The 27,438-nt window shown below is 39.3% G+C and overlaps 1 protein-coding gene across 1 annotated transcript in view; it reads left to right on the top strand.

The window, feature by feature from the left end:
* The window catches only part of crppa (CDP-L-ribitol pyrophosphorylase A), a 35,244-nt gene extending 8,508 nt beyond the window's left edge, over window positions 1-26,736 (top strand). The window contains exons 6-10 of the mRNA XM_026370091.1: window positions 1,045-1,142; window positions 6,160-6,237; window positions 6,404-6,496; window positions 9,565-9,696; window positions 24,295-26,736. Of these exons, the coding sequence (XP_026225876.1) occupies window positions 1,045-1,142; window positions 6,160-6,237; window positions 6,404-6,496; window positions 9,565-9,696; window positions 24,295-24,399 (506 nt within the window). The 3' untranslated portion in view covers window positions 24,400-26,736. The remainder of the gene's footprint in view (window positions 1-1,044; window positions 1,143-6,159; window positions 6,238-6,403; window positions 6,497-9,564; window positions 9,697-24,294) is intronic.
* Window positions 26,737-27,438: the final 702 nt, after the last annotated feature.

Consider the following 27,438-nt stretch of genomic DNA (forward strand, 5'->3'; position numbering starts at 1 on the left):
TGTAATGATGTCTCACAGTGGAGAGTTAGAGCTGAATAGACGACATTAGACCAAAACAGTCTGTCACTGTACTTAGAGGGAGAAATACTTTGCAGCATTGTTCGGCTTGGTTAGAACAGGGTGGGTGGAAGCAGTCTGAATACTATGGAGAACAAGTCAGGACAAGGGAGACTATCACAATCAGAGAAATGGAAATAAACACAGCCCTACAGTATATTTCACTCTGCCAGCACCTGGACCAACAATCACCTGTTTGATGATCACATAAGGTGTGCAGTGATTATTTCCAGAGTCTCTGATGTGAATGAATTCATTGTGTGTGTTTTTTAAAGATGTGGAGGAAACTCTCCCATCTGTCAGTGTTGAGAGAATGTGTTTCAGTTTGTGTGCGTTTGTGTTTCTGTGTTCTTACATATACTTACACACACAGCTTCAAATGTGCATGTGAGGCTACGCCTGGCTGCATCCATCCTGTTGACAAGCGTGTGCATATGGAGTTGGATTTTGAACTGATTTGTCAACACGTGGCAGTCATAGTAATGGGCCTCAGTTTGTCTTGCAGCTGTGGCTGTAGCTCAACAACAATGACCCATAACCTCAGACTATCTCTGCACTCACTCTATTATTTTGATATTTAAAAGTCAGTGAGAATAGCCTCTTTTGACTTTTCACAAACTCCAATAGTGAGGAGTCAGTCGCAAAGCAAGCAGTTTATTGTCTGTGCAACATTTTCAGCCCTTTTACATCATAATTAAAGCTAGCAAATGGTGAACAATAACACACATCCTGAGTTATTCGTAAAGAATTTAGCATTAACATTCATTCAGTGCCTGGGTTTGAATCTATCAGCCAGCCTAGTGTCTTTTTGGGCAGAGTTTGCATCAGTGCCTGCTTGTTGTTTTTTTGCCCAGGTGAAAGGTCTATTTAATTTTTTTTATTGATTCACTGCCATCTATGCACAGCTTCTCTAGAGGACCTGACACCATGCTAATGTTGATAAGGTAGTTTCACCGGTTTCCAACCAGTCGCGTCGTTCTCTTTCAGAGACTCTGTCACGGTCAGCCTGCATTATCACAGGTGGATCGGCACAAGCTGCGGCCCTGGCCGATGCCCTTCACAAGGCTGTTGGCGCTCTGGATATGGTAAGAAAGTGAGAGTAACAGTTGATTAAAATGTTAGTTATGCTGACAAATGCATTACCGAAGACCCCCAGGTGTGAACCATTTTATGCCGACCTGCACCTTGAACCCCCCCCCCCAATCTGAATGAGAGCTCCACTTGGGTGGCCTGGCAGTGAGACTTGCCATCTGCAGTCAGACCTCTAATGGAGCCTGTCTGAGACATCCACACTCTGCAACTTTCCCTCCTCTTCATGTTCTCCCTCCTTCCCTGACCTCCACGTCCCACTCCCCTGCATGCAGGAGAGCAGATGGCAGTCATATTTCCTGTTTCATGGGAGTTTGCTTGATTAATTGAGTGTTTAGAGATGAGTTCTTGCCTTTTGCTCCTCATCCTCCAACCACTGTCAAACTTGACAAGCTCCCAGTTTCAAACCACACTTCATATCCCTCCCTTTCACTCTTAATCTTTTTTTGGGCACATCAACTTCCCATGTTGTTTTCAGCCCATGTTACAAACATCCTCCATTTGATTTGTAAAATTGCTCCTAATAGACAATGGAAAACAGCATCCATATGCAAAACAGTAAAGAGTGACAGGCAGAGATATTACATCTGACGGCTCAGACCACACAGAGGACCCACATGTGAACTGCTTTTGTTTAACTTAATAACACTGTTGTCTTCCTTTACAAAAATGGAAGAATAATGGATGTTATTAAATGGGCTTTGATGGCTAGGTTGCTAGAAAAACTTTTAAAACTCTGCTGACTTACTGTTGCACTAAAATCTTTCGAAACTGTCTCCTTTTACAAATCACTGCACAAGAAGAAGAATGACCATTTACAACTTCTGATCAGACTCGATTAGAGGTTGCTAAAAACCGTCTGTGGTGAGTGAGAGTGGTGTGAAAACAGGAACCACATAGAGCTTTGTGTATGGTACATGTCCTAGGTCTTCTTTCCCTTTTCAATGACTAAGCAAAGGCGACGCAGCAGGTGGTGTAGTTGTCTCTTCTTCTTTCATATTGGCTTTGTGTGTCACAGCGTCAACAAGCAAGAGCTGGAGCCTGTTGGGTTAATATTCAGCCTGAGAGGAGGGTACACAGGCACTACTCAGGGCTTATAAAGCTCTCCTTGTGCATATTTTGAGATTAAAAATCAGGTTTTCAGGGTTACTGTTACTGTATATGATGGATCGAAATACCATCAAATAAGGATCTAAAGCAGTCCTGTAAAGTAACACCAAAGTCAACACCTCTCTAGCTCAGGGATTCTGCATTGAATCACATTCCACAGGTTTCCATGATATTGTGTCCACCACTTTATGTGCTTATGTTTCACACACATTGCCTATTGCTCATATCTAGAGCAGACCCCCAAGCTGACAAATTGCCTACACATGGTTTCATGTATAAAAATGTGTTTCCTGGATCCTCCTCAAAGATATTCCCAGGGTGTAGCTGCTGACTGTGGAACAGGGCATCGTAACGCACCATGTTCAGCTTTGATCTTAAAAAGTTCATCCTCTTTAAAAAGCTCAGTCAGTGTCATGTGAGGAAATCTCACTGTCTGGTGCTGGACCGGGCCCCAGAGACAGATTGGTGTCGACCTCTTTGGATTGATTGATAGGAGCTATTCCAGTCTTTGCTCAGGTGGCCGATGGGGCTGTGTGTTTTTCCGATGCCCGTGTTTGGAACCAGATGCGTTGTTTTCTGGGAGCTGGGGAGGAAGGAAGAATGAATGGTGAGATGAAATGCGAGTGGAAGAAGCGGAAGATGAAGGATTACCTTTGTCTAAGTAACATTACGTGGATGTAATACAGGGGTAAACAAAGTTGGGACAGTTCGACTAAGTGTATGTGTGCTTGTGTACACAAGTAGAGGATTTAGCAGCATGTGTGCAAGAAAAAGGAAGATGCACACTATGAACATGATTAAGGGATTCTCTCATTAAATTGTTACCTGAGAGATTAATTTGATTCGGTTTGAGTCCAGGCTTATGGAGAAAAGGGAAAGTTGTCAGTCGATGTAAAAATTATACAAAAACGAATCTGTCAAATGCCATGTTCCAGCTGCTATTCTAGACGGTTCTCTTTTTATTTTTTATTGTATTTATCTCAGATCTCATTTCTCTCTTTTCTCCAGGAACATCCTGCTCACATTCTCACAATCACAGTCATTAACAGCTGGCAAACAGTAGGCTCGTTGTTCAAGGGCACCTCAGTGGTAGTAATATTTAAAGACACCATATATAATGATTTTATATCATGCCTTTGAAAAAAAGGAATCTCTCTTTAACCATTTTAAACCATTTTATTCAAACATAAAAACATGAAAAATCATCAGTCCATCATCAATCAATAAGCTGTTTTAACAAATCTAATTCTGCAAATTAATTCAATGACCAGAATACTTCATTATACAAAATGGCATCATGTCCCTTGAGGCATGTTTTTTGAGAGATTTAGAGGTTTTCTCTCCATGTCTGTTTAATATTGTTGAATAGGAAGTTGACATCGGTCCAAATGTCTCATTCTCCTGGGACTAAATCTGTTATTCATTAGCAATGAAAAAGGGAATTGTAGAAAAGAGATCGAGTGCAAAGCTCAAAGTGTTGTACGCACTAATGTCCGTCCATGTTGAACCAGTTATTGCAGTCTGTCACTGTCCTACTTTCCTCCTTTTGTTAATAGTAAATAATTATGAGCTATCAGTTATTAAAATGGGGCTTTAGTGAATTCAGAACAAAGCCTAACACAGCTGAGTGGATGTTTTATGGGCACATAAAGGCATAAAAGAAGTAAAGGAGGACCAAATCACCTCCTCTTCATGGTCCCATTTATTTCTGTTGCTTTTATCTTGATGTATGATATTTTCATATTCAGCCCACATCAAGAAGAATCCATGAATCAAGTTAGTGAAGGTTTTTAGTGATTAAACTACAGTATAAGGGGACCTGTCATTTAGACAGAAAAAATATGTAGTTGAGGAGAAACCAGGGAAATAATCATTTGTCTGTCAGCCACTGATAGCGTTTAATAAGTCTGAGTTTCAGACTGAGTTTTTGAACAATTTACAAACATTTACTAGTTTATTTGTTCACTTGGATAGACCTACTAGACCCTGTAGCCTGTGGCTACTACTAATTTCCCACTTTTGTGTCAGTACAGTGTCAAAATGAAATAAAATAAATATGACATGATCATTTTCTAATGATGGCATTGGGAATCTGGACCACGACTTGTGTCAGTCTATTTCTTGCTTTTCCCATCTGCCAAGGAAGTTCGATTAAAACACCAAAAAGTTATTTCCTTTTATTCGAGCTGGTGGAAAATAATGAAATACATCCAAATTTACTAGATGGATTGACACAAGATCTGCTATTGCTATAGCTTTTTTCTGTAGCACGCTGCATGAGTTTGACATTTGTGGTTTTGAGTGAAATGCCTCACCAACTGTTGGATGCATTGCAATGAAATATAGTTCAGACATTAATTTGCTCCTCAATTTGAACAATTATAAGCAGCAAAAAAGCAAAAATTCTTGCACTGAAACAACAGATTTTTCTGATAGAATAAAGTCTAAACTGCATAGTTGTCAGAACCTAAAAACACATAAGGAGCACTGTAGCTAAATGTGTTTTTGAAGTGTGAATGTAGTCAATAAAACTTAGTGGTTATTGCCCATTCATTTCGGACATTTTGCCAATTTGTGCTCTGACCCAGCTTCACTGGGGACATATATTGTACAATCACCATTTCAGAGGGTCCCCTGCACCTCATGGTGTGTTTGTGTGGTCATACAAGTAAGGTAGTATCTGCAAAACTGCTGCTTCTATTAAAATGAACAGTGGTTAGTTTTATTGTGTGTTTGACTAAAGATCTGATTTGTAAGTGAATGAATTGGTAGTTAGAAACATTAAAAAGTAAACGTGTATAAGTATATATTTTTTAGGATTTTTAATTTTTTAAATGACTAAAATGCATTAAAGCTTTGAATTTCATGTTAGCGGATCTCTCGGTCCTGTGTTAAGCTTAGTCTGTTTGTCTTCTGTCCTCAGATTGATTTTATTGTCAAGCTTCCAGGTTCTTGGCTCTCCGGGCCGTGTCTAAATTTAAATAAATATTCATACTCTGAGATTTCAAGTCCAAATTGGTTTAGATCATGCAATTTTTTTAAAACCCAACAGATCTACATTTCGGACTGAAATAATTTTCCTCCTGAAGCCATGAGCAGCTATCTTTCAAGACCAATTAACCCTCCAGCATGTTTTTCTTGTAACCATTTCACATTCCCAATTAGTTTCTGTTATTTAATGAGTAGAACAACTGTATTTCAATGCTAAACTCCAACTCTGAATGTTTACTATGTTTATATGTAGCGTGTGTGAAATTGTATTACCAGGCTGTAATTAGAGGTAAAACAGTAAAGATGAATGGAAAATGAACATGGCATGCTATCTGGCTGCCTCGTGTCGCTCCTATGCCAGGGCCGAAGCTGAATGGAAAGATCAGGACCTAAATGTCCTGGGTCTCGAGCAAAAAGCTTTTACGATTTCTGGCTGTACATCAGCCTTCAACTTAGTTTGCAGGCTAATGAAATTTAAGTTGGCTTGTGTATGATTGCTGTTCCCTTTTGCATATGACAAAATATTCCTGCCAGTTCAGAAGGATAAAAGATCCCAGAAATGTTTCTTTTTACCTCTTTAACATTTGTTCTAATAAGCTTTTGATTACAATTGATGGAAATAAGCCATTGAGATGCGTACACCCTGAATGTATTTCGATTTTCTGTATCCCTTTTCTCTAATCACAAAATGATTCATTGCAGGAAAGCAGGTGGTTGTACTCTTGCACTAAACGATTGAAGTAGTGGCTGAAACAAAATCCAGAAGGCTCTTGACCTATGAGCACTGAAGTTAATCTGTCACTCAACATCAGATGCATTAGGGCCATGGTACTGCTGCACCTGCCTCCAATGTTATCACTCCGGATCCTCTAACAAGCAGAATATCAGCTGAACATCTAACCTGTGTTACAGGAACTGGACGTCATCCCAGATCTGGTGGGAGTCAATAGCAGGTATCTGTTAAAGGAGTGGAACTTCATCCAAGTTTCTGTGAGTTCACAGTTTAACTTTTTCCCCTGAAAAATGAAAACATGTCAGTGTGAATATTCATGATCTAATGAAACATTTTAAAATGTTATGTAAACCTTTCTTTATCTTTGTGGTTGGGTTAGGGTTACCTTTTGTGTAAATGTGTTTTGATTTCCTTGGTATCTAGGGTAGTCAGTCTGGCCTGTCTGAAGTAGAGGCCTTACTCACAAGTTTGGAGGCAGTGAATCGAGCTCTTCTCCACCCAGTGATCGTCATTTGGGTAAGCTCATCCCAAGTGAAGCAATAATTTTTTTAGCAAGACTACAGCTGATGTCTCACTTAAATGCACCATACTAATAAGAAGTTTACGTTATACAAAAAAATCTACATACAACACACAACCTTTGGATTTCACTGTGTGTTAAATTTAACAAATAGAAAGCAAAACATCTTTCTAAAGATGATGTTATATGTTATATTATATGTTTTATGTAAGTAAACAAACTACAGAATACTATTTAGCAGGGGAGTGTCCTAAAACTTTGCATGGTTAGTTGCTTCAGTTTTTTTTTTTTTTAATAACTAAGTCAGTGTAAAAAGTCGGTGTATAAAGAGCTACTGTAGGCATTTGTGTCCTGTAAGTTGACTAAGGAGTTGAGCATGTCTCAGTATTATTTCCCACACTCTGAATGAACTTCTCTTTTACTTTGCATGTTATTGAATGCACACATCTGGCATGGGATATATTCAGTTTCATTGAGGTACATGTACAACAACCCTTTTTTCTTCTTGTAAAACTGTCACCTGTAGTCCATCTCGGGTCCCTCGAGGAGCCCTGTAGCTGTTTGGAAACCATACACCTCTCAGAAGAGCACCACAGCTCAGCAACTCTTATTTTTCACCTTGATTCAAACATCAACCCCACCAGAGAAAGGCTGATCTGAGAGCTCACAGATTCACACGTTCATAACATCCTACCCTTAACCCTAAATCCAAGTCTTAAATCCTGAACAGCCCTTTGAAGTAGTGAAGACCAGAAGAAATGCTCTTAGAGCTGAGGTTTCAAACTGAACCTTTCCCACAGAACTACAGAAATACATATAGACAGACACTAAAAATTCCTGTAATACTAGTTTTTGTGTCAAAACAAATTTTGGAGGGATTTTAAAATTTAATAACACACTTAACAAACAATTAACAAAAAATAAATCAACAATTTTGATTATATTAGAATGTATGTGTACTTAAATCGTAGGGTAAACAGAAGCAAAAGAAGAGAAAATCCAATACTAATGCAAAGTTTACTTTCCCACTCTGTCTAATCTGATTTCATGGTCATGTTTGAATGGTCTTAAACTCAGTTTGGGAAGTTGTGACTATGAGAAACCTGAAGCAGCTCCTGACTTTCACACTTAACTGTGAAACATCCATGTTAGATTGCACATGTACCTTGTAATTCATCACAGGTTTGATCACATGATAGTGATCAATGGGAGATGATTGAGTTTGAAGTGTAGGCAGTAGCCTTCAGGGCAGAGAAGTAGACTGGTTGATGAGGATCAGTGTTTCAAACTAAAAATTAGGTGGTATTGCCTTGAGCAAGGTAAGAAAGAATCCCATGTTGTTGATATTACCACCTCATGTCTCATGTTGTTAGGCATCATAAACCTATGATTGATGTCTGTTATAGGAGTGGTTGGTAACATGGTAAAGACACAAAGAGTAGTTTTTCCAGTTGCTTATCATTGACTTTTGTATTAAAAACATATGCCCAGAACACCTAATACACTTTAAGGTCAACACTTTAACCACCTTTCTAAATTATTTAAAGACTGTATAAAAAAACATGTAACCATATCATCAGTACTTAGGTTTCACACTGCATTCAAATCACCAGGGAAGCTGAGTTAAAACCATTACACTAACTACAAAGACCTTTAATCCAATGACGGTGTAACTCCTTAGCGGACACACCTCCATGTCTCTTACTGTGCCAAGAAAAAGTATGTGAACCTTTTGAAGTTTCATAGTTTTCTGCATTTATTTGTCATAAAATGTCATCTCATCTTCATCTAAGTCAAGGGTATTAACATATAAAATGGAGTCAGGTGTTAGCATAGTGAAGAACAAAATTAGTGTTGACCAGCTGGTCCAGGTGGTTTACCTGCTCTTTGGGTACTTTAAGGCTTATTTTAGAATGAGCTGAGGCAATTTGACAATCTGCTATCATTTGTTACCAAACCATAGTGCCTGCACATTGGCAATAGTAAAGGTCAGCTTTTTTGTTTGTCACTACCACAGGGTGCAGCGCAATGATTAGACATTGGATAAATTATGCCGGGCAAACCTCTCAACAACTGAAAGTAGTGAGAAAAAACATTCTTTACTTTCCTTATCACTTAATACTGTGTCAATGTTATTTTTTCACGTAACAATAAAGATGTTTGCTTTATAAAACTACAGAAACTGGTAAAAAAATAACTTTTCCAGAGCCCAAAGTCGTGTCTTTAAATTGCTTTTTGCATTCAACTAATGGTTCAAAAACCTAATTAAAATTAAAGCCAAAAACCAAAACTAGGCCAATTACCTTTTTTTGGTTTTTGTTAGTCAAGTGATGTGTAAATTAATGTGTCAACTAAAGTGTAATTGCTTAATTCATGTTGTTCTGTCCATTTGTATTTTGAACCTAGTAATCTATGTTTAGCCCAAATGGCAGTGAAGCTAATTTAGTTTTTCACTTATGGCCTGGAGGTTTAACATCTGCTTATGTGCTGAATATTCAAACTGTCTTCTGACTGAGCTCCACCTGATGACAACAAACATCTGATTGATATTCAGTAATGTGTTTTAATAATTTCACAGTTAGAGCAAATGCCTTCACACATTTGAAAAATAGCTCTGTACTGTTATGTCTCACTTCTACAGTTTTTAAGGATATATGACAAAATAATTGCAGTGATTTATTTTCTGTCAGTGGGACGGTTAGCTAAGCTTTGGATGGAGATGACACAGTAATGTGAATCAATGTGTCAGGATCATGCTGCCCTAATTGGAAAAAATAAACCCCACAGGCCCTGTAGATTTACAACTGAATTAGAACATCATTATATCCTCAGACAAGACTGTGTATCAACCAGCCTGTGTTTACGTACGCATAGTGGAGCTTTTCAAATCTTCTCTGAACGCAACCTTAGATAAACAGGCCTATTGAGTTGCAACATGTTTAAGCGACTCCTTGAACAATACAATGTAATTGCTCCAAAACTGAGCATAATTGCTGTTCTAGTAAGAGATCCTAGCTATTGGCAAGCAATTTTTGATTGGGTGCGGTGGCCTTTGTTTTGATAGGTGCATTTGAACTGTTCGGATGAGCTGTCCATCAGCGGGAGGATGGCAGAGCCAACGGCAATCATGGACCTGGCTTCAGTAGCCAAACTCCGCAATATTCTACTCTATGGCATCCAGCTCCATCAGTCAAAGGTAAGCTCTGTGTTTCCCCTGTCTTCATTTTTTTCTTGTATTTCTTCCTAAAGTGAGCTCAGAGTTCCTGTGCTGTGAAAGCATATTTGAGAGAGGCCAAACAAAACAGTGGGAAATGTCTTGTTGCAGTGTCTTGTGCTTCAGGCAAGGTTGCTGCCTTTTATCACACCTCTTTATGTGTTCGTTTGTGTGCACACATTTATGTGTGTATATTAATGTGTGAATAAAGAAAGAAGGTGTGATTTAGACGACAGGACATTAACTTTTCACCTTCCACCAAATGCTGATGTTTGAACTAAATGCCAGAGGGATGAAAAGATGCATAGGTGCTTCAGGTCTAAGCCCTGACCACCATATGTGTATACTGAACCTTTTACAGTTAAGCTTTCATGGGAATCCTCTGTGAGGCCCATTGAGTTCTCAGTAGAGTCATCAGGGTGAATGTGGTTGACCTGAAATCCATGACGGACTGCTCAGTAATTACAGAATTATAAAAAGTGGAATTATTCATCTCACACAATGAGAAATTCAGGATTCAGCCTACCAAAGCTGTCAAGTTGAATAACAACTTTTGAGCCAGATCTACAGAGGAACCCAAAGACAAATGTTGAATATTCATAGTATTGCTGGCCTTAAATATGACATTCATCATGATTTATATTCATGACTTACTGCAGCAGTGTGACAAATGTGTCTTCTTGGCAGCTGCATCTCTTCACAAATCAGTGGTAAAATCCTCTGTGCCTCGGGGATGCAGATGTTTGAGCAAGTTGGGTTTTATTCACAAAGAAACATGAATGATGAGCTGGAGAAGGCAGCCGGATCTTCACAGTGGTCACTGAGACGGCATTGTGCTCTGCGTCTTGGCGTTACAGTGTTGTCTTATTAAAATGAGATGTTTTGTATGCATGATATTGAGACATGCGGATCACTGCTGGCTCGCAGATGAGTGATTTCACTATCAGATGTTGGACATCATGGTTTCCCTGTGAATTGTGGAGACTAATGCTATTAATTAGTCATCCTGATTCAACTCCTCGGAGAGAACAGTGAAAAGGGGAAGCAAGTAGACACAATATAATGAGATAATGCATGTTTCTCCATGATAAAATGCTTATCATTATGAGATAGTGGAACTGCAGAATACAGCCTTGTATAAATCACTGTAAGCTGTAAGTTTACGTTTTAGATGTTTTTACTTTAAAGGAGGTGTAAAAATAAATAAATATTCAGCTGTTAAATGAGATGGTGTTTGCTGCTGCAGATTGACCAAAAGTGACTGAGTACCAGACACAACGTGGGTATCTTTTACCATTAAGAGCATAAAAATGTTATCTCCACTTTCATCACATGAAGGCTGTTGTGTTTCCCCATGACAAAACAACCTGGATTACATTTTCTGTTTCATGCCAAAACAGGTCAATTTCTCTTGATTGGGAATCTCAAAATATTTTTATAAAGGAAGTGCCAGTCCAGTCTATAAACGTTTAACGTTTAAGTTATGCTGCCATCCACAGTTTCATATAAACTAACATTTGAATCCATTTTCTGACTTCAGTTAACACACCCATACAGATAAAATCTTGAATGCAGGTCCAATTTAGACTAAATTGGGGGAAAAAATATTTTTCTTGGTCTAGCTTTTGAATACTGTTTGTACGTAAGTTTTCATTGGCAGCAGCAGTTGATATATTGAAACAAATCAGAACGTACATGCCAGATCCATAATCTGTGAACATTTGAACTGTGACTGCTGTGAGTAATCCCTCATCAACACCACTAACATGCCCCTGAGGAAAGTACGTAACCCTTAACTGCTCCAGCAGAGCTGTTCCGTGGCCAAAAGATAAGTTGTAGAGCATCTTCCAAGGTGTGAATATGTGCAACTGCCCAAGTATAGAGCAGAAGAGGTCCCTGATACAGAAACAGAAATGCAATAATTTATAGTTATAGGCATTAACACGTGTTTTAACCACAAAGTTCAGGGTATTATTGACTGGGACATGCTGGCAGCATATCATATTATTGTCAGTGCTGCTTGTCACTGGAAAAAAATTAATCCAATAAAGATTTGTGAAAACAAAATCAAAAGTATTCTGAAGCTGTGCTGCTCCTGTGCCTTACAAACTAAATACAAATTGAGGTTTTATTGAAATAAGCTGTACTTACAGCATTTTCTGATCATTTCTAATGCCTGACAGTTACAGATTTAACCAATAAAACATGGGATATATTTTCCACAATATGAAATATTGTTAAAGGTAATTCAGCGTTAACTCTGAGTCCCTTTGTTTCCTCACTAAATGATTTCATCCTCTGTCTTAACATGACTGGTTGTTCTTAGTGCACATCGGTTCCAATCATCCAAATTTAATTGATGTTTAACATTGAAGTGTCCCAAGCTCCTTGTTATGGATCACTCTGAGGAGTTATTGGATGCACCTACCACTTTTAAAAAGAACAACCATTTGATTAATTAAATTCTAATCTATGACAGTTAAAATGCATGAGAACATGGAATTGTGTTTCTCCAGAGAGGTTGGAGAAATGGTTCATTTCATTGACCTTTAGTGATTTCTTTTTGGATAAGAACTGGGTTTTCTCAATTGAAGCCTGACCACGATTTCACATTTTTATTCAAAGTAACACCCAGCTGATGGAGCTCAATGTCTCCATGCTCCATCAAGAGGAAATGACGTGTACTTCTTTAGAATTTTTCTCTGTTTATGTAGCTACCTCTCTGAAGATGCCCACAAACCAAACTGGAGGTGCAATAATGTTTGAAAACCTTAAACCAATCTATAGATGTTTGCTCAGAACGTTCAGATACTGGATCCTCAAACTGACACGATGTTGTGAAAATAGTGACGGCATTCACTATCACTGTCTGCACTGGCGATAGGAAGTGTCATCAGATCCTTCCTTGCACACAGTCCTGGTGACTTCTTATCCACTGAAAAGGGAGTTGTCACGGTGATATATGGGTGTTATAATCCCTGCAGTGAGAGCCCTGATGTTTACCTAACCCCATATTTCCTCCTCCTCAAAGAGCCCGGACCAGGAATCCTAAACCTGAGAAGAGATTAGCCAGCTGGGAAGAATAGAGAGAAAGAGGGAGAGAAAGAAGAAGGCAGGGGGGTGGAGAAAAGGAGAGGACTCTATAGGTCTATTCTCCTTTACCTGTTAAGATCTAGGTCTGAAAGGCAGACATGTGAAACTGTACACGACCCCGTGAAGCTCTAGTTGTGGCACCGATGGAGTTGCGGATGACTGGTGTCTGTGGTTTCGACACTCTTGTGATTTTTCTGAGGCCAAATCCGACAGTTATCCTGTGCTGAATAAATGATGTCTTAACGGAAAGACATGGCAGGGCATGATAGTTGTGCAACAAGCTTTGGCTGCATCTGTGAAGATTCTTAGTCATTCAGGTGGTTTTCCCGAAATTGTTGCTCAGTACGAACTGGACTTGTTTTAAGTTCCTGAAGACATTTCACCTTCCATCCAGAAGGCTTCATCAGTTCTGACTGACTGGCTGGAAACGCAGGTTTATAAACCCTGTGGAGTCACCGGGTCGTTAGCACTGATGGTCACCTGTTGTTCCACCCAGCTTTCATGTGACCACCTGAGATACGGTGTGATTGACTGTGAAACCGTCTGGGAAGTGATGAAAGAACTGCATTGTAAGTGGGTGATAGATTATGCCTGAAACCACCTCTTGTGTTTGACGAGGATCATTCATTTTGCAGTAAACTGCTTCCTTAACGATCAAAACACCTTCAAGAACTTAAAACAAGTCCAGTTGATACTGAGCAGCAATATTTGGGATACGCTTTATCTTTTACTTCCTATGAGCTCTAAAAGTTCTGTTAAGGTCCACTTATGACCTTTGTCTTGTATGTCTGTCTGTGTCTGTACAAACTTTGTCAGTCCCTCTGGATAAGTGAATTCAACAATTGTGAAGATAGTTTTGTCTGGATCAAAGTGGTTCAACAACTGATGGTGATGAAGCTGGCCCTGCTATGTAGCACTAGCGTGGATAAAAACAGACAAAGTGAGTCAAAGTTTATAAAGACATTTATATTCAGCTCTCAGTGCAAAGTTCCATAACGAAAATCTGGCCTTTTAGTTAATGCCCTCAAAGCGAATTGCCTACTCTGTAGAGAATTTTCTAAATGAAGCATTTAGGGAAAATGATTTCTCCAGAGATCCTTGCAGTGATTCTCACTCTACATCTGTCAAGCTGTTCACCTTATCCGGAGTCGTCTTTATTATATGTGCACAACATACTAATTCAACTGGACAAACATTAGATAAGGTAATTCAAACATTGCAGAAGGTAGCACAGATGAGAAATGATGTTCCATTTCTCAAAACCGTTTTTGGTACATAGACAAATTCTCTCAGAGGGATGACAGATTGTTCAGTTGATTATTTTTCTTTGTTCTGACAATTATGTCTGTAATCATTATCTTTATTTAAGGTGAATGGAAAACATGGCTCCCTCTCTAGAATCATGACATCTCTATACAGACAGAAGCCCAGTGATCTATCTCCTTCCTAGTGATGTATGAAGTTTTAGGGTCTAAGGAGTGACTCAAAATGCTGCAACATGTGCAGGATATCAAGCCAGATCTTCCATGCCTAGAGTGCTCCAGATGTGTGTTGGTATGTGTGAAACTTGACTGTTGGCATTTGGCCCAAGGAATTAAGCATACCAAAGCAATGTTTACTCAGCTTTGATTTCTTAGATTAAAAAGACTAGCAAGCTCTCTGTTTGGGCTGATCTGACTCGACTCAGGCTCTTGTAGACAACTGGGAAGAGGCATTCCAAGAGAGAATTTGTTTTACAAACCAACTGTACTGTACATTCTTATGAAAGATTAATGTAAGCCGACCCTTCACAATTAGTTTCCAATCATTCATTCACATACACAGTAAAGGCAAAACATACATGGATGTTTGTTTTTGCCACTTGGTTTTCAGACATTTCTGTTGATCCACAGTAGTCCTGGTTTGAGTTTCCTTCCACTTTGGGTTGTAGAAAAGCAAGGCTCTGCAGGGATTATGCTTTCATTTATACGAGGCTTCATTCAAGATTTTTATTGTGGTACGCACCTTCCTGCTTAGCATGTGCTTTTATTTGTAGGGATCTCTTGGTACACATGCTTGTCTGGTTGGGTGTGGTGGAAAATAGCTATGGAATACCGCACAGTGTTTTCAGACTGGGGAAAATGCCACCAGATGCCCCAAATACTGAATGTATCTGCTCCCCTTGTCTCTGGTAAATGCTAGAGTAAATTATATTAATAGTAGAAACTTTTTTCTATGCATATTTACAATACTACACTATGTTTGACTCTGAGAGCATCTGTATTATTTACATGGAAAAACATGCCTTATCACAAAGACCAAATCTGTTGTAATACCTACGATGTTCATAGGTTTTGATTTATAGTTGAGTGTCAGACTTAACTATTTGCTTACAACCCCTGTCATACATGAATTATTTTTTCTGAAGTAACTGTTTCACTTTGCTTAGTGATGTAAAGCAGTGTTTGGTGACGCATACTTGTGGAAGGAAACACATACAGTCCAATTCTTAGGTGGTAAGACACTTGATATGTGGGCAGACTTTAGAGGAGGCAAATATCACCCAAGCTCTTAATATTTAACCATAAATTACAATTTTGTTTCCTTGGTAATGTCCTAACTTTCCACACATTTTAGAAATCTAAACAGGACTTAATCACACTTAAAAGTCTAATGACCAAGTTTTCGGAGGTTCTTCTGCAACGCTTGAAAGTTTCAGTCATCTGATTTTAGAAAATGGCTTGTAAGTGGTAGGATTTCTAAAATTAAATGTTCTGCTCTGATGGAAACCCCAATTGGAAGTATATGAAGTTATAAATAACCAGATTTCAAGGTCAGTTTCAAGAATTTAAATCTGGTCTTGTATTTAATGTCTTCAAATGAATCTCGCAGTCCTAGTGTCATGTGAAAGTGATTTTCCTTAACAGTTTCTTGTAGCAGTTCTCACACTACATCTGTCAAACCATATGGCTGTCTTTATCCCCCCGATGTTTAGTCTGCAATACACTGATATTTTGACAGGAGTAAAAAAACAGTGTTGCACCGATGTTTGCATATTTGGCTTATGTCCTACTGCTTTTACAATCTCATGCTTGGATTAAGATTGGAAGTGAGGGCACTAAGCCTCAGTCAGGATGTGTGCTGTTGAAAACCCAGGTTATAATAAATGTCTTGTTTTGTGAAATATTGCTGCACCTGCACCTGACCTCAGATGGCCTGGGATACAGACCGTATTTGGCTTCCCCGGTTTGCTGTAAATGATACAGTGTGATAAGTAAATGAGGCATCAATGGGAATATGTGTACTTGTTGAGGTCTCTCACCGCATGTGGGATTTGGTATGTCCCAGTTCATAAATCCCACCCATGCCTTCATGCTTTCATACCTTTGCATCTAAAGATCCATTGTTCTGCTTACTGTTTTGAGGTATGTCTTTCGGTGAGTTGAATTCAAACAAAGTCGTCTTTCACTAGAGCTTGTTGAAAAAGTGCTCACTTAGGGGATGCAGTGGTAATACAGACCTCCTTGGTGTCCCATTCTTAGCAGGCTTTGCCTTCTATGAAGTGGGTACACAGAAAGAGAAGTCGTACGTTAGACGTGACTAACAAACTTGTATGTTTGCCCAATGGATGCCCTTAGACAGGATATTTTGGAATCCTGTGTTGAAAGAGCTTTACCAGTGTACCATGAAAAGGCTGTGTGGACGAATTGTTCTCTCAATGGGGTCTGAAAAGCATTTATCAATACAAAAGTTTGCTTTTTCTATTACTGGAAAGTTTGAGGAAACTCAGAGCCACACAAAAGTAGGGTGGGATTCAGACTTATTCATTTTCCTACATTACAATCCATTTCAGATGAAGTGAGGCAGACTGGGAGCAATAGGGGTATCTAAAATACAGACATTCAGGCAACTGCACTAAATACTGCAGCACAATTCAATAAAACACATTCCAGAGAGACGCTTCATCTGTAAGAAGTACGAAATAATGCTTATGTTACTGTCAGCTTCATTTCTCACTCTCTCAGCTTGGATCCAAGCTAATTTTTTATATTTATGGCTCAAGATTTGTTGTAAGCGCGATGCATACTGTTACGGTTGTTTAGGCCTGAAGCTCAGCAGTAAATATTAAAGACATCTGGATCTGAGTGTGTGAAGATTGTCTCTGTTCACTGTTGACTTCAATATACCTAAAGCTCCTGAGTAAAGATTGGAGCGATTACTGTAGTTGTTGATTTATTCTGTTATAGAAGATCATTGATCTATACTACGCCCCTTTATTTTATGCTGTTCTCCAGTTGCTGTGCTTTCGAGTATATAATCGCATGGTATTATTCAAGCACAATACTTGCTTCAGTATGAAGTAAGTAACCAAGTGCAGAAGTGTACAAATCTGTGTACAGTTAGGAGGAATTATTTTTTATTCCTTCCTCCTGTTTCCTTCCTTTTTTAATACCTTTATCCTTATCTGCTTTCTTGAACTGATAAGAGAGCACGAGATCCGTAAAAACTAACAAGAAAGATTTGTCCCATGTTTTGCCTATTTCTTAGATGTGCATTGAGTCATCTGTTAATAGAAACCAATAAACAATAAGATTTGATGGTCAATTAGGTAATCTGTTTAGTAAAATGTGATATTTATTTCAAATTTAATGGAGAGCTCCACATTTCCAAACATACAAAACATGATAAATAGACAAATATTTGGGAAAGAAATGGGCATTGCTCAAAACATCTAGAATATACAGTATTTACAAATGTATAAATATGTTTTGGGTTTGAATATTTTACAAGTAGCAAGAAGCTATAAACTAGAATTTATATAGTACTGGTATATATGAATCAATGTGGAATCGTTTTCCAATCCAAAACTAATCAGGGAATAAGGGAGACATTAGGTGTGAAGCTTTAAATATAGGACTTTTACATATAATTTTGTATATCTCTCCTTATGCTGTTGTTACTTTCACTGAAGGATTTTATTCATTCTGCCACCATTATTCATTATATCAAATTAAGTCCCTGCAAGACCTCAGCAGTGAAACATTTTGGTTTAATCAGACTTTTGCACTGGCCAGTAATTGGACCTGTTACCCCCTTCTCTGTCCTCAGTTTAGCCTCTAGCTACTGCCTGTCTTCAATAATACACGGAGGGGAGGGAGGAAGCAGGACCACAATACCCACTCAGGGACAAGCTGTCAGAAGCCCTGAAACACTATCCTCTCTCAGACCAAAGCACTGGGTGTTTTTAGCAGTATTGTATCACTATAACTGCAGGTCTTGCAGGTCATTTGGGGAGAGTATTCCTGAGAAATTACTTCATCTACTAAAGAGCAGAAATTGTAATGCTCAGTGAAGGTCATCCTAGGTGGTGGCTTTATAGACTCCCAGAGTGGAGAATGCTGTCTGGCTTTAATTTTAGAAATGATACTGCCCTCAAGTGGATGCTACAACTATTAGTACTGCAGCACCCTCATGTCACAGGAAAAATACAGTAACGGTAAAATGTTCGGATGATGAAAACAGGTGATAAAATGCTGCAAATGTTCTTGGCCTCCTTTCTTATGGTAGCTGGTGTGACTCTAACAACTCTTTCCAGTTGCAATAATTTCTGTAAGCTGTTTTTCAATTAGGACCCTGCACTCTTTGCATTTCATAAAGGGAGCAGAAGTGGAAGCCCTCGACAGCAGCAGTAGTAGTCTAATCTAATCTGATCTCAGGGAATGAGAGAGGTGTACAGATTGTCAGTGCTTAGGATTTAATTACCTAAAACCTTTAGAAATCGAAGCCCTTCGTGTGGGGCAGGAGTGCTGCTGTGCAATCATCTTATATGGAAAAGTTGATTGGCTCTGTGGCATTTGAGAACAGTGAGAGTTTGAAGATTGCTTGTTGTGTGGTGTGTTGATGCTTTACTCACTTGTCTTCCCCCATTTCAAAGACCTGTCTCCTAATGGCTTGTCAAAATTCTGCCTTTAAACAGTGAGCAGAAATAGGAATTAATGATTGAAGTTAGATTCCAAAAAGTTGTGGTCACAGTTTGAAATAACAAGGCTGTTGAATTTGCTTATGTATTTATACACGTGGGAGTTATTGAAAATATTTTGCCTTTAGTCTCTGCCCGCTCATATGATTATATACTACATTATGTTTATATATGAAAAAATTGCTGTCAATCGCTGTTTATTCTCTAATATGACATGTTTCTTGGAGTGGAATCTAGGGCCTCGCTGCACAAAGTAAAAACGCAATGCTGAAGTAACACCCCTTAAGTCCCCAGAACTCTGTCCATCTATGACTCGTATCCAGTGGTATTTTTCCCCTGATACCAGCTCATATATTGTTTGCTGACAGTCTCTATTTTTAAATGTCAAATCCGTCAAGAGAATCTATATAAATGCCATGCGGGCCACCAAGGGATTGGACGCATCAGTAATCGATGTAGCAGACACTCTTGTGTCAGTGGAAAGAAACGTGTTGCATTTCAAAATGTGAATGTGTCACTTTAATGTTTCAGGCACACGTTCCTGGTGATAGTCCTTCCACTAATGTGAATAAACGATGACACTTTTTGCTGGGAAATCATTTAAGTAAGGATTTGTGACAGGTAGTCATAATGAAGTGGAAAGTGAAGTCCCCTGACGCATAATAACAGTGAAGTTATTCTCGTAAAAACAGGCCCTTTTAAAATAAAATGAAATAAAATACACTTCTGACTGCATTTAGACGGACTCGTGCCAGACTCTGTCTTTGAAACATGCAAAGATGAATCCCACATTGTAAACAGGTGAGGAGCACCCATTAGCTCAAATTGTTTTACCAATCAGACTGATTCTCTCGCGGTTTCATCTCAAAGGTTCACTTGAACCTTTGCTTCAGGTTTTATCCCATATCTGTCCACATGCCCCATTCCAGTTCTGTTGGTCTCACTGCTGCCACAATGATAAATATCTAGCATTAAGCATTTGCTACCTGGTTTCTCCATCTCTCCACTCTGCTGCTGGATGTGAGACAGAGACAGTGGAAAACCCACACAGGCGGTATTGGAGGATGGACATAGGCTCTGATGATTCGATGGCCAGAAACACATAGCACTAACTCTTTGTTGGTGTATGTGGACATGTTTACTCCAAATGGATTATCTCTCATGGATGTTTCTGTCCCCATAATAAGAAAGCTAGTGAGTTGTTTATTTACAATTAGCTGCTTTATTCATTCTTGATGGTGCTCGTTGGTAATAGGACCACAAGCTAAACAAAGTTCTGCGCTCTCTTGCCAACGGCAGCTCAATCCGGGACAGGAGACATACTGTCTTTTTCTGTCGAGTGTTTTTCTGTGCATTTTTCTAGTCACTTTATAAAATCCTCATATAGATTTCATCCTGAAAACAGCACATATATCTGAGTTTTTGCAGTTAAGTAATTCTACCCCTTTGTCGTTCTTTTTTCTCGACTACATTCAAAGCCTGAGTGGCAGTTGTGACTACTTAAAGTTGTGCCACGAGTCAATAAAGAGCTCAAATTGTATGTGTGTTCCACTGTGCAAGCAACTACTTGATTTAATCATGCTGTTTTATGAAGCATGATTCATATTTCAAAGGCTGCATATCTGAAGTGGAAATAATTCGACGTTAGACTTAGACTGGCTTAAAACTTTGATCCTCCTTGGTGATCTCGACTTGCCTTTTGCTTTTTCTTATTTTCTTGTGTGCAAACTTAAGTGTTTTTTGTTCTGCTTATAAGAAAACAGACCTCTATATTAGAGTCATTAACTGTGGTTTGATGGTTTTAGCTGTCTTCAACATGCCCCAGACACTCGGAGTCCTCGTGACTTTCCCATGGTACTCGTCATTACACTTGGGTGGTAATCAAACGGTGCTCATTCTCATAGCATTTATCATTTCTGCTGCCTTTTAGCTCCTCCAAACACATGTAACATTTCAAGTACGTTTCGTTTGAAGATGTAATTGCCTTTAGATAACAGAGGAATGCTTTGATCTGATAAACAATGAAAAGATGCAATCAGAGTTATTACTCACACTCTGAGTTCTCACTTTGAGATCTAGGCTGGTCGCTGACAAACTTATGCATATTCCTGAGGATACGCAGAATGTGAACAGGGTTGAGTGCTTACAGATGTAGTGGCCTATTTGCTCATTGCATAATAGCGATGATTAACCCACAACAACAATTTGTGTCTATTGCAAAGGAAAAAAAACTCACATGTTGTTTTTGTAATCCATTTTCCTTTGATTTGTCGAGTCTGTTCAGTTATAGATATAAAAACATTTTATCGATGTCTGTGCAGCCCATTCAAAGCTAACATATTCTTTTTCTTTCGAAGCCCCTTGTGATGAAGGATTTCATCAATGAGGGGCTACAATCACTGATCTGTACTCCAGTGCCTCTGTCCCCCCTTCATTCACTTAGTGTGGAAAATCCATGTCATCTGACTCCCTCTACACTGGTTCTGATTAGGGAGAGGGCTCCGGGAGTTCTCCATCCCCTGTCTCCCGCTTCCATTAACCACGGTCAGGCCTGATTCCACGCTCATTGCTCTCGCACCTCGTCACATTCCTGTCCAATCCCTGCTAAAACTGGGCTGTTAGGAGCGGGCCAGTCAAGGTAGGCTGTAGGATCAAGAAGTGACAGGCAGCATATTTCTCTGACACCAACGCTACGCATCTAAAGTGTTGATCTGCTGATACTTATGTGTTGGATAAAATGCTTTTGGAAGTTAACTTAGATTTTACTATACACAAAATAGGATGTTCAAACCCACAAATGAGGTGTTTTGTGATTTTAGTATGAAATATTATATATTATAATATATTTTTAATTTTCTTCTCTGTAAATGTTAGAATATTAAAAGCTTTGTGAAAATCCTTTTAAGTCCTTTTAAATGATTTTATTGCACTCTAAGTAAATCTGTCTTTGGCTAGCAATATTGGTTCTAGGTTCAAAGGAGAGTGTCACATTGGTTGTGGTGCTTCCAGTGCAATAATGTGTCTGATCAAGTCCCGTTTTAAAGGGTAATTATGGTTTATTTCAAATTTGTGCACATTTTTTATAGGTTTGGATCTGAAACTGCACTCACCATGGCAATAGTTACAGGGCTTTTTCACAGCAGACATTTGACATTTCAATACAGGAAAAGAACTGGAACTAGAACCCTAATAAAGTCTGTATTTCAGTGAAGTGAAGCAGTTCATTGTGAAGACTCATTGGAACACCCAAATGCAACGGAGCAATCATCAATGCCATTAGTCACACCTGTGTCTTCCTGCCATGACAAGTCACAATGGCTGCTGTGAATAGGGGATGTTTCTGAGACCTAAGAATATGCAAAATAAAAAGACATCCGAAGCCAGGTAGTTAAACAGATTTCAAACAAAGCCCCCAAGTTAGATAAAAAGTTAGGAAAGTTAAAATTACCACCCAGATTGTCCATTGTGAAATATCATCTTAAGTTTACAGACTGTCTTCCTGCACCAAACCTCCAAACCCTAACCCTCTGACCTGCAATACTTATCATAGTTGTGCAGTTTTCCTGTGCATATTTCAGAAGCCTGTGCTGATGTTTTTTACCTCAGGAGTGGTCGATCACGTGGCCAAACCGCTGCATTGTTTTCGATCTGTCTGATCTCCTGAACTAGGCACTTACTCGTTCCATTGGGCATCGAGTCAGTCCTGTCTTTACTTTTCTCCTAACTAAATATTTTTCCCAGTTATACCATCATCACTGTAACTAGGTACAGCAGCAACAACACAACAGCAAAAGTGTAGGGAATGGATTAAACTGTGTGTCTGTATCTGTGTCTTCCAACTAGTTTACTAGCCACAAGCATGACCTATAACATTACTACATTTGGGAAACTTCAAACACTTCAGCTCTAACTACCCACATTATATAAACATAACCTTTGCCAAACTTAATCTTCCTAAAAGCTTTATCTTGTGAAAACACACAATTACTTTCAGTCACATACTGGAAATGCTGTAAGAATGTAAGCTACAGTTTTAGTTAGAAAAATTCATAGTTGTTGGCTTTAAATGGGAGCAGGGTCTGCAGTTCAATCCTTAGCTCATCTAGTCCTCATGTTGAAGTGTCCTTGGGCAGGACACTGATGCTCAAGTTGCATGTGTTCCTCACTTGTACGTTCCTTTGGTTAAAAGCATCTGCTAAATGGCTAAACATTAATTTAAATGCATAGTAATCTAAAACAGTTTGTCCCATTACATAAACCAAAATCTGTCCCAGGGCTTTCCTTCCTTTTGTGTGGTATACGTCTGTTCTCGTGTGGTATTTACTGTACATACTTTCTCCCTCGTGCATGCACCTACATCAGAGGTTTAGTCAGATGTTCATAATCCATTCACAAAAATAGTCCAGGTAGAACATGAAACACCAGTCTGTGAGGAACGAGCTGGTGGTTAAAACAAAGCTGCTTGAAGTGCAGTGCATTTGAAAGATGGAAAACAGGTCATTCTTAGGCCTCATCAAGAAGCTAAATCAAAGTAGGGAATCACTGTAGCCCTAAGGAATGGAGTCAGGGGAGTGAAAACCATTAAAAGTGCATTGTGCGGGCAGCATGCAGGGAAGAAAAAGAAGAAAGATGTAAAGAAGAGAGGACTCACGAAAGAAATCAACCACAACAGTGGAGCTCGCCTTTTAAGAAAGACCAGACTGAGTAAATGAGAAAATGTATGGTCTCCTTTTATCTGAACGTGTGGTTTAGCGTAGATCTGTCCAATATCATGCACCATAAATCTCAAAGTAGGCTTTACTGGTTCACAAGCTCCACAGGACTCAACATTAACACAAATTTGTTAAAAAAAAGTTCAAGTGCCTTAATTCAGTTGCATTTTTCTTTTCCCGCCTTAGGAAAATTGCTCCCGTCTGCTGATTGAACAAGTTATAAAATAACATGGGAAGGATGAGAAACCTCCACCAGCGTTTGTGATGATATGGTGGACTCAGATTCAGTTTGTGCTGTCTTTATTTGACTTTTAAAGCTGACTTAGTGCAGGTGACAGCAGATGAGGACATGAGAGGAGCAGGAACAACGGCAGCTGATGCTAAATTTGAAACATCACCAACTTCCCCTTCAGCGCCTGCCAGTGATGTTCGTGCAGCTCTCTGTAAAGCCAAACTGTCAGTTTTGGAACTCCTTACTTACTTTTGCCATTACTCCAAGTGGAACAACATGGATATGGTTTAACTTTGTTTCTCGCTGGTTTGAACTGGCTGCTAATGCTAACTGGATGCTGCTGGCAGTTCCATAAACTGAAACACTGGTGTACAAACATTGAGATGAATCAGAGTCGTGACTAGTGAGAGAAAAGATAAACATGAACAAATGTGAATCTTCGTGAGCCTGTCTCATTTTGTTACAGCAGGATCCGCTGCCGAGGTGATGTAAGGGCCGATGTGGCGTGCTGTTGCTATCGTGTCTGTGTGCAGTTTTCTCCTTTTAAAAGTGACACCCTTGTCTGCCTTCCTCTTCTCTCTCAGGGCACAGAGTGTTGGGAGAGGTCAGCATCGAGGGTCGCCGAGATCACATCAGCGCTGATCCGAGACAGGAGTCCCGCCCTGGTAGGACAGCTTCTGCAGGCATGAAAGGAAACTGCACAAGCAGAAAACCTTTACACTCCATGACTCATGAAGGTTGCTGTCACGAGACAGTTTCCTCTTATTCAGCTCTAAATCCATCTTAGTCGATTACTGTACATCAAGGTTAAAGGGATACTCCCACAATTACTTCCCCATTTCTATAACCATGGCATTATTGAACACTGAGTTTTTGGGTGCCTAAAACTGAGAAATGATATTTAAAAAAATGCCTCTATGTAGGGAAAATGTATGTGAACCATGCACATCATACATCATTCAGTATCACTAATGAATATTATTATTGAGTGAAGCGGAGTGCTGCCAGTGATTCACATCATAATCAATTTGACTATCGATATGAATTCCCCTAGACCTGCTCAAAGAGGCTATGTTTGCATGAATACACTGTATAACATGAATTACCATTTGTATGTATTTTAGTAAACCTTGGTATTTGTGAACACGCTCCGTGTTCTGTTTGTTAAGAGCGAGTGTTCATTGGTTCATCAGTGCAGTGCGGTTTGACACTGCACCACTGGAAAAACATTTTAATGGCTGAAACACAAATTTGCAGATGAACTAATCAGATCAGACTCCAGCAACAGATGCACGGTGTCTTGCTCAAGGGGACATCAGCTGCTTCTGGTAAAGCACTCTACATTCAAATATGTTGAAAGAAAACAGTCCCTAATCATGCTGTTTTGGAAATATGTGATGGAAGTGCTCCAGCGCTTAGATGAAGGTCTGGTCGTCTCTCTGCGACCTCATGCCTCAGTGGCGGCCTTAATGAAGCAACTCAGTGCAGAGGAGGCTTCTGTTTCCTACAGTGAACCAGTGTTAATGCACGCTGAACGTCCAGCAACTTGACTTTGCAGAGGATGATGGTGGGGAGAGAAGGTGATATCACGTTTGCCAAAGCAGATATTCACGGCCCGCTTCCGAAAAGATAAATGTTGTATTTTCAGATATTTTATCTTGTAGAGTTTCTCTTAAGTGACGTTTTTCTATCATTTACATATCATTTACGTAATATCGGCCTCTGTAAACACACTATTGACTTATCATGACCCTTTAAATGACCAGTTACAGTATTTGTTTGTTCCCACATCCAGCACATATGGATCAATGTGATGATTCGTTCAAAGTGTTGTTTCTCAACACCTCATCCACTCCTTCTGTTTTTAGTCTCGACCGCCCCCAATAGGACATTTCTGCTCTCTAGCTGCTACATACTATGTTCACCCACTATCTGTTTGTTGCTAGATGACTTGTAGATGACTCCAATGCTACGGGAAATGACACTGATGAATCAAATGATGAAAATAAATCAAAACCAGAGTTCAGCTGTGAGAAAGTTTAATAACATTAAGTTGGACTGTGTTTCAGTCTCACTGGCTTATTATTGTTTCACTCTACAGCCAGATATAGTCAGTCACACTGCACATGTACAGCTCAGTGTTGGGAAGAGTCTTGTTTCTGTTACCAATCTTTCACTGGAGAAGCACAGGTGGAGCTAACATTAACAGTGACTTTACACCTGTTCTTTTGCTGAAAGGTCTATTCGTGCCGTCTGTCCTGTGAAACAACTATACTATACTATACTATACTATACTATACTATACTATACTATACTATACTATACTCTAAATGCACTGATGCTGCTGCATTCCTGAGATCGCCACAAAAGCCTCGTCGCTTTGTGTACTCCTCACACACATCCAGGGCATCTCCAGTTTCCTGCATTTCTCCAGCGTCTGCAGCTCAGTGGAATTCCAAGTGTTGATAGAGAGACGCCTGAGGCCAGAGGAGCTCCATCTTCACATTCAGATTTCTGTAATGAACTCCTCACAACGTGTGCTTATATTTCAGGGACCCTAACACACAGTGACGTGTGATGAACGCTGCAAACGGCGAACAGTGTATGTAGGCATTTGTTATGCTTTTAATTTTTAATTTTTTTTCCTTTTAAATTGTTGTTTCTTACTTGAGTTCATCCAGTGGATTATCTTCTCTTTTCCTGCACTTCTGGCTGCATTGTGTTAAAGGATAAGGCTGGCATTATCCAGAATTTTCCTTATTTTCCACAAATCCTATGAACCAAAGCCAGCAATGTGTCGGCCTGTCTCTCAGTACCTTTCTACTCTGTCTGCACGCAGCCACCAGCACATTTGTTTTGACTTAAGATATACATTTTCAATGCAGGTCACAAAATGATGCAGAAGTTTTGTGCATTTAAAAAAAAAAAAAGGTTCAGTAATGTTCTAAATCAGCTGCACTGCGTAGCTTTCTACCACAGTTAAATACATATTTGATGCTGTGTGAGTACTTGGTGTGTGTGATAAAATAAATTATAGACATTGTAATTGTGTTTTTAATAGTTAATGGGAAACAGTGAAGCCCTGTGGCATGAAGTCACTTTTTAGTGGGAAAAACACAGAATATCAGCAGATTTATTTCCGATGCTTATTAAACTTGATCGGGGAAGAAGCTGCAGAAGCTTCGGCCTCTTTCTTAAAAATGTTAACAAATTAATCTGTGTGAAAAACCGTTATTAAAAGAAAGAAAGATCTTAATGCACGAAAAACTGTGAAGGAAGAGCAAGAGGCGCGGTGGAGAGGTGCGGCATAACCACAACGAAAAGGACGTCTGATGTTATTGTGAAAGAGTAGTAGTGACTGTACATGTGGGAAAACCAATTCTCTGATTCTCTGAAACTGCAGGAAGGCTGTGATCGGTACTGTTGACTTGGATGTTTGATGTCAGCCTGTGCAGCTCCAGCAGCTGTAGACACTTGATGAGAAGTTAACACACTGCATGTCTTTGGGTGCAGTGGCACCTGGTGGACAACATGCTTAAGAGAACTCCTAAAATGTGGATGTCTGGACTTTGTTTGTCCTCTAGGTGGCCTTATAGGACTTAGTTATGTTAGTTCTGTCCACTCCAGAGCTTCAATACACTATCCACAATATTGTTTGGTAAGACCGAGTCCAAATCCATAAAACTGTGTATTATGGTTCCAAAACATCTGGAATATGATGTAACAAC

The sequence above is a fragment of the Anabas testudineus genome, chromosome 16, assembly GCF_900324465.2.
Source record: "Anabas testudineus chromosome 16, fAnaTes1.2, whole genome shotgun sequence".
NCBI lineage: Eukaryota > Metazoa > Chordata > Actinopteri > Anabantiformes > Anabantidae > Anabas > Anabas testudineus.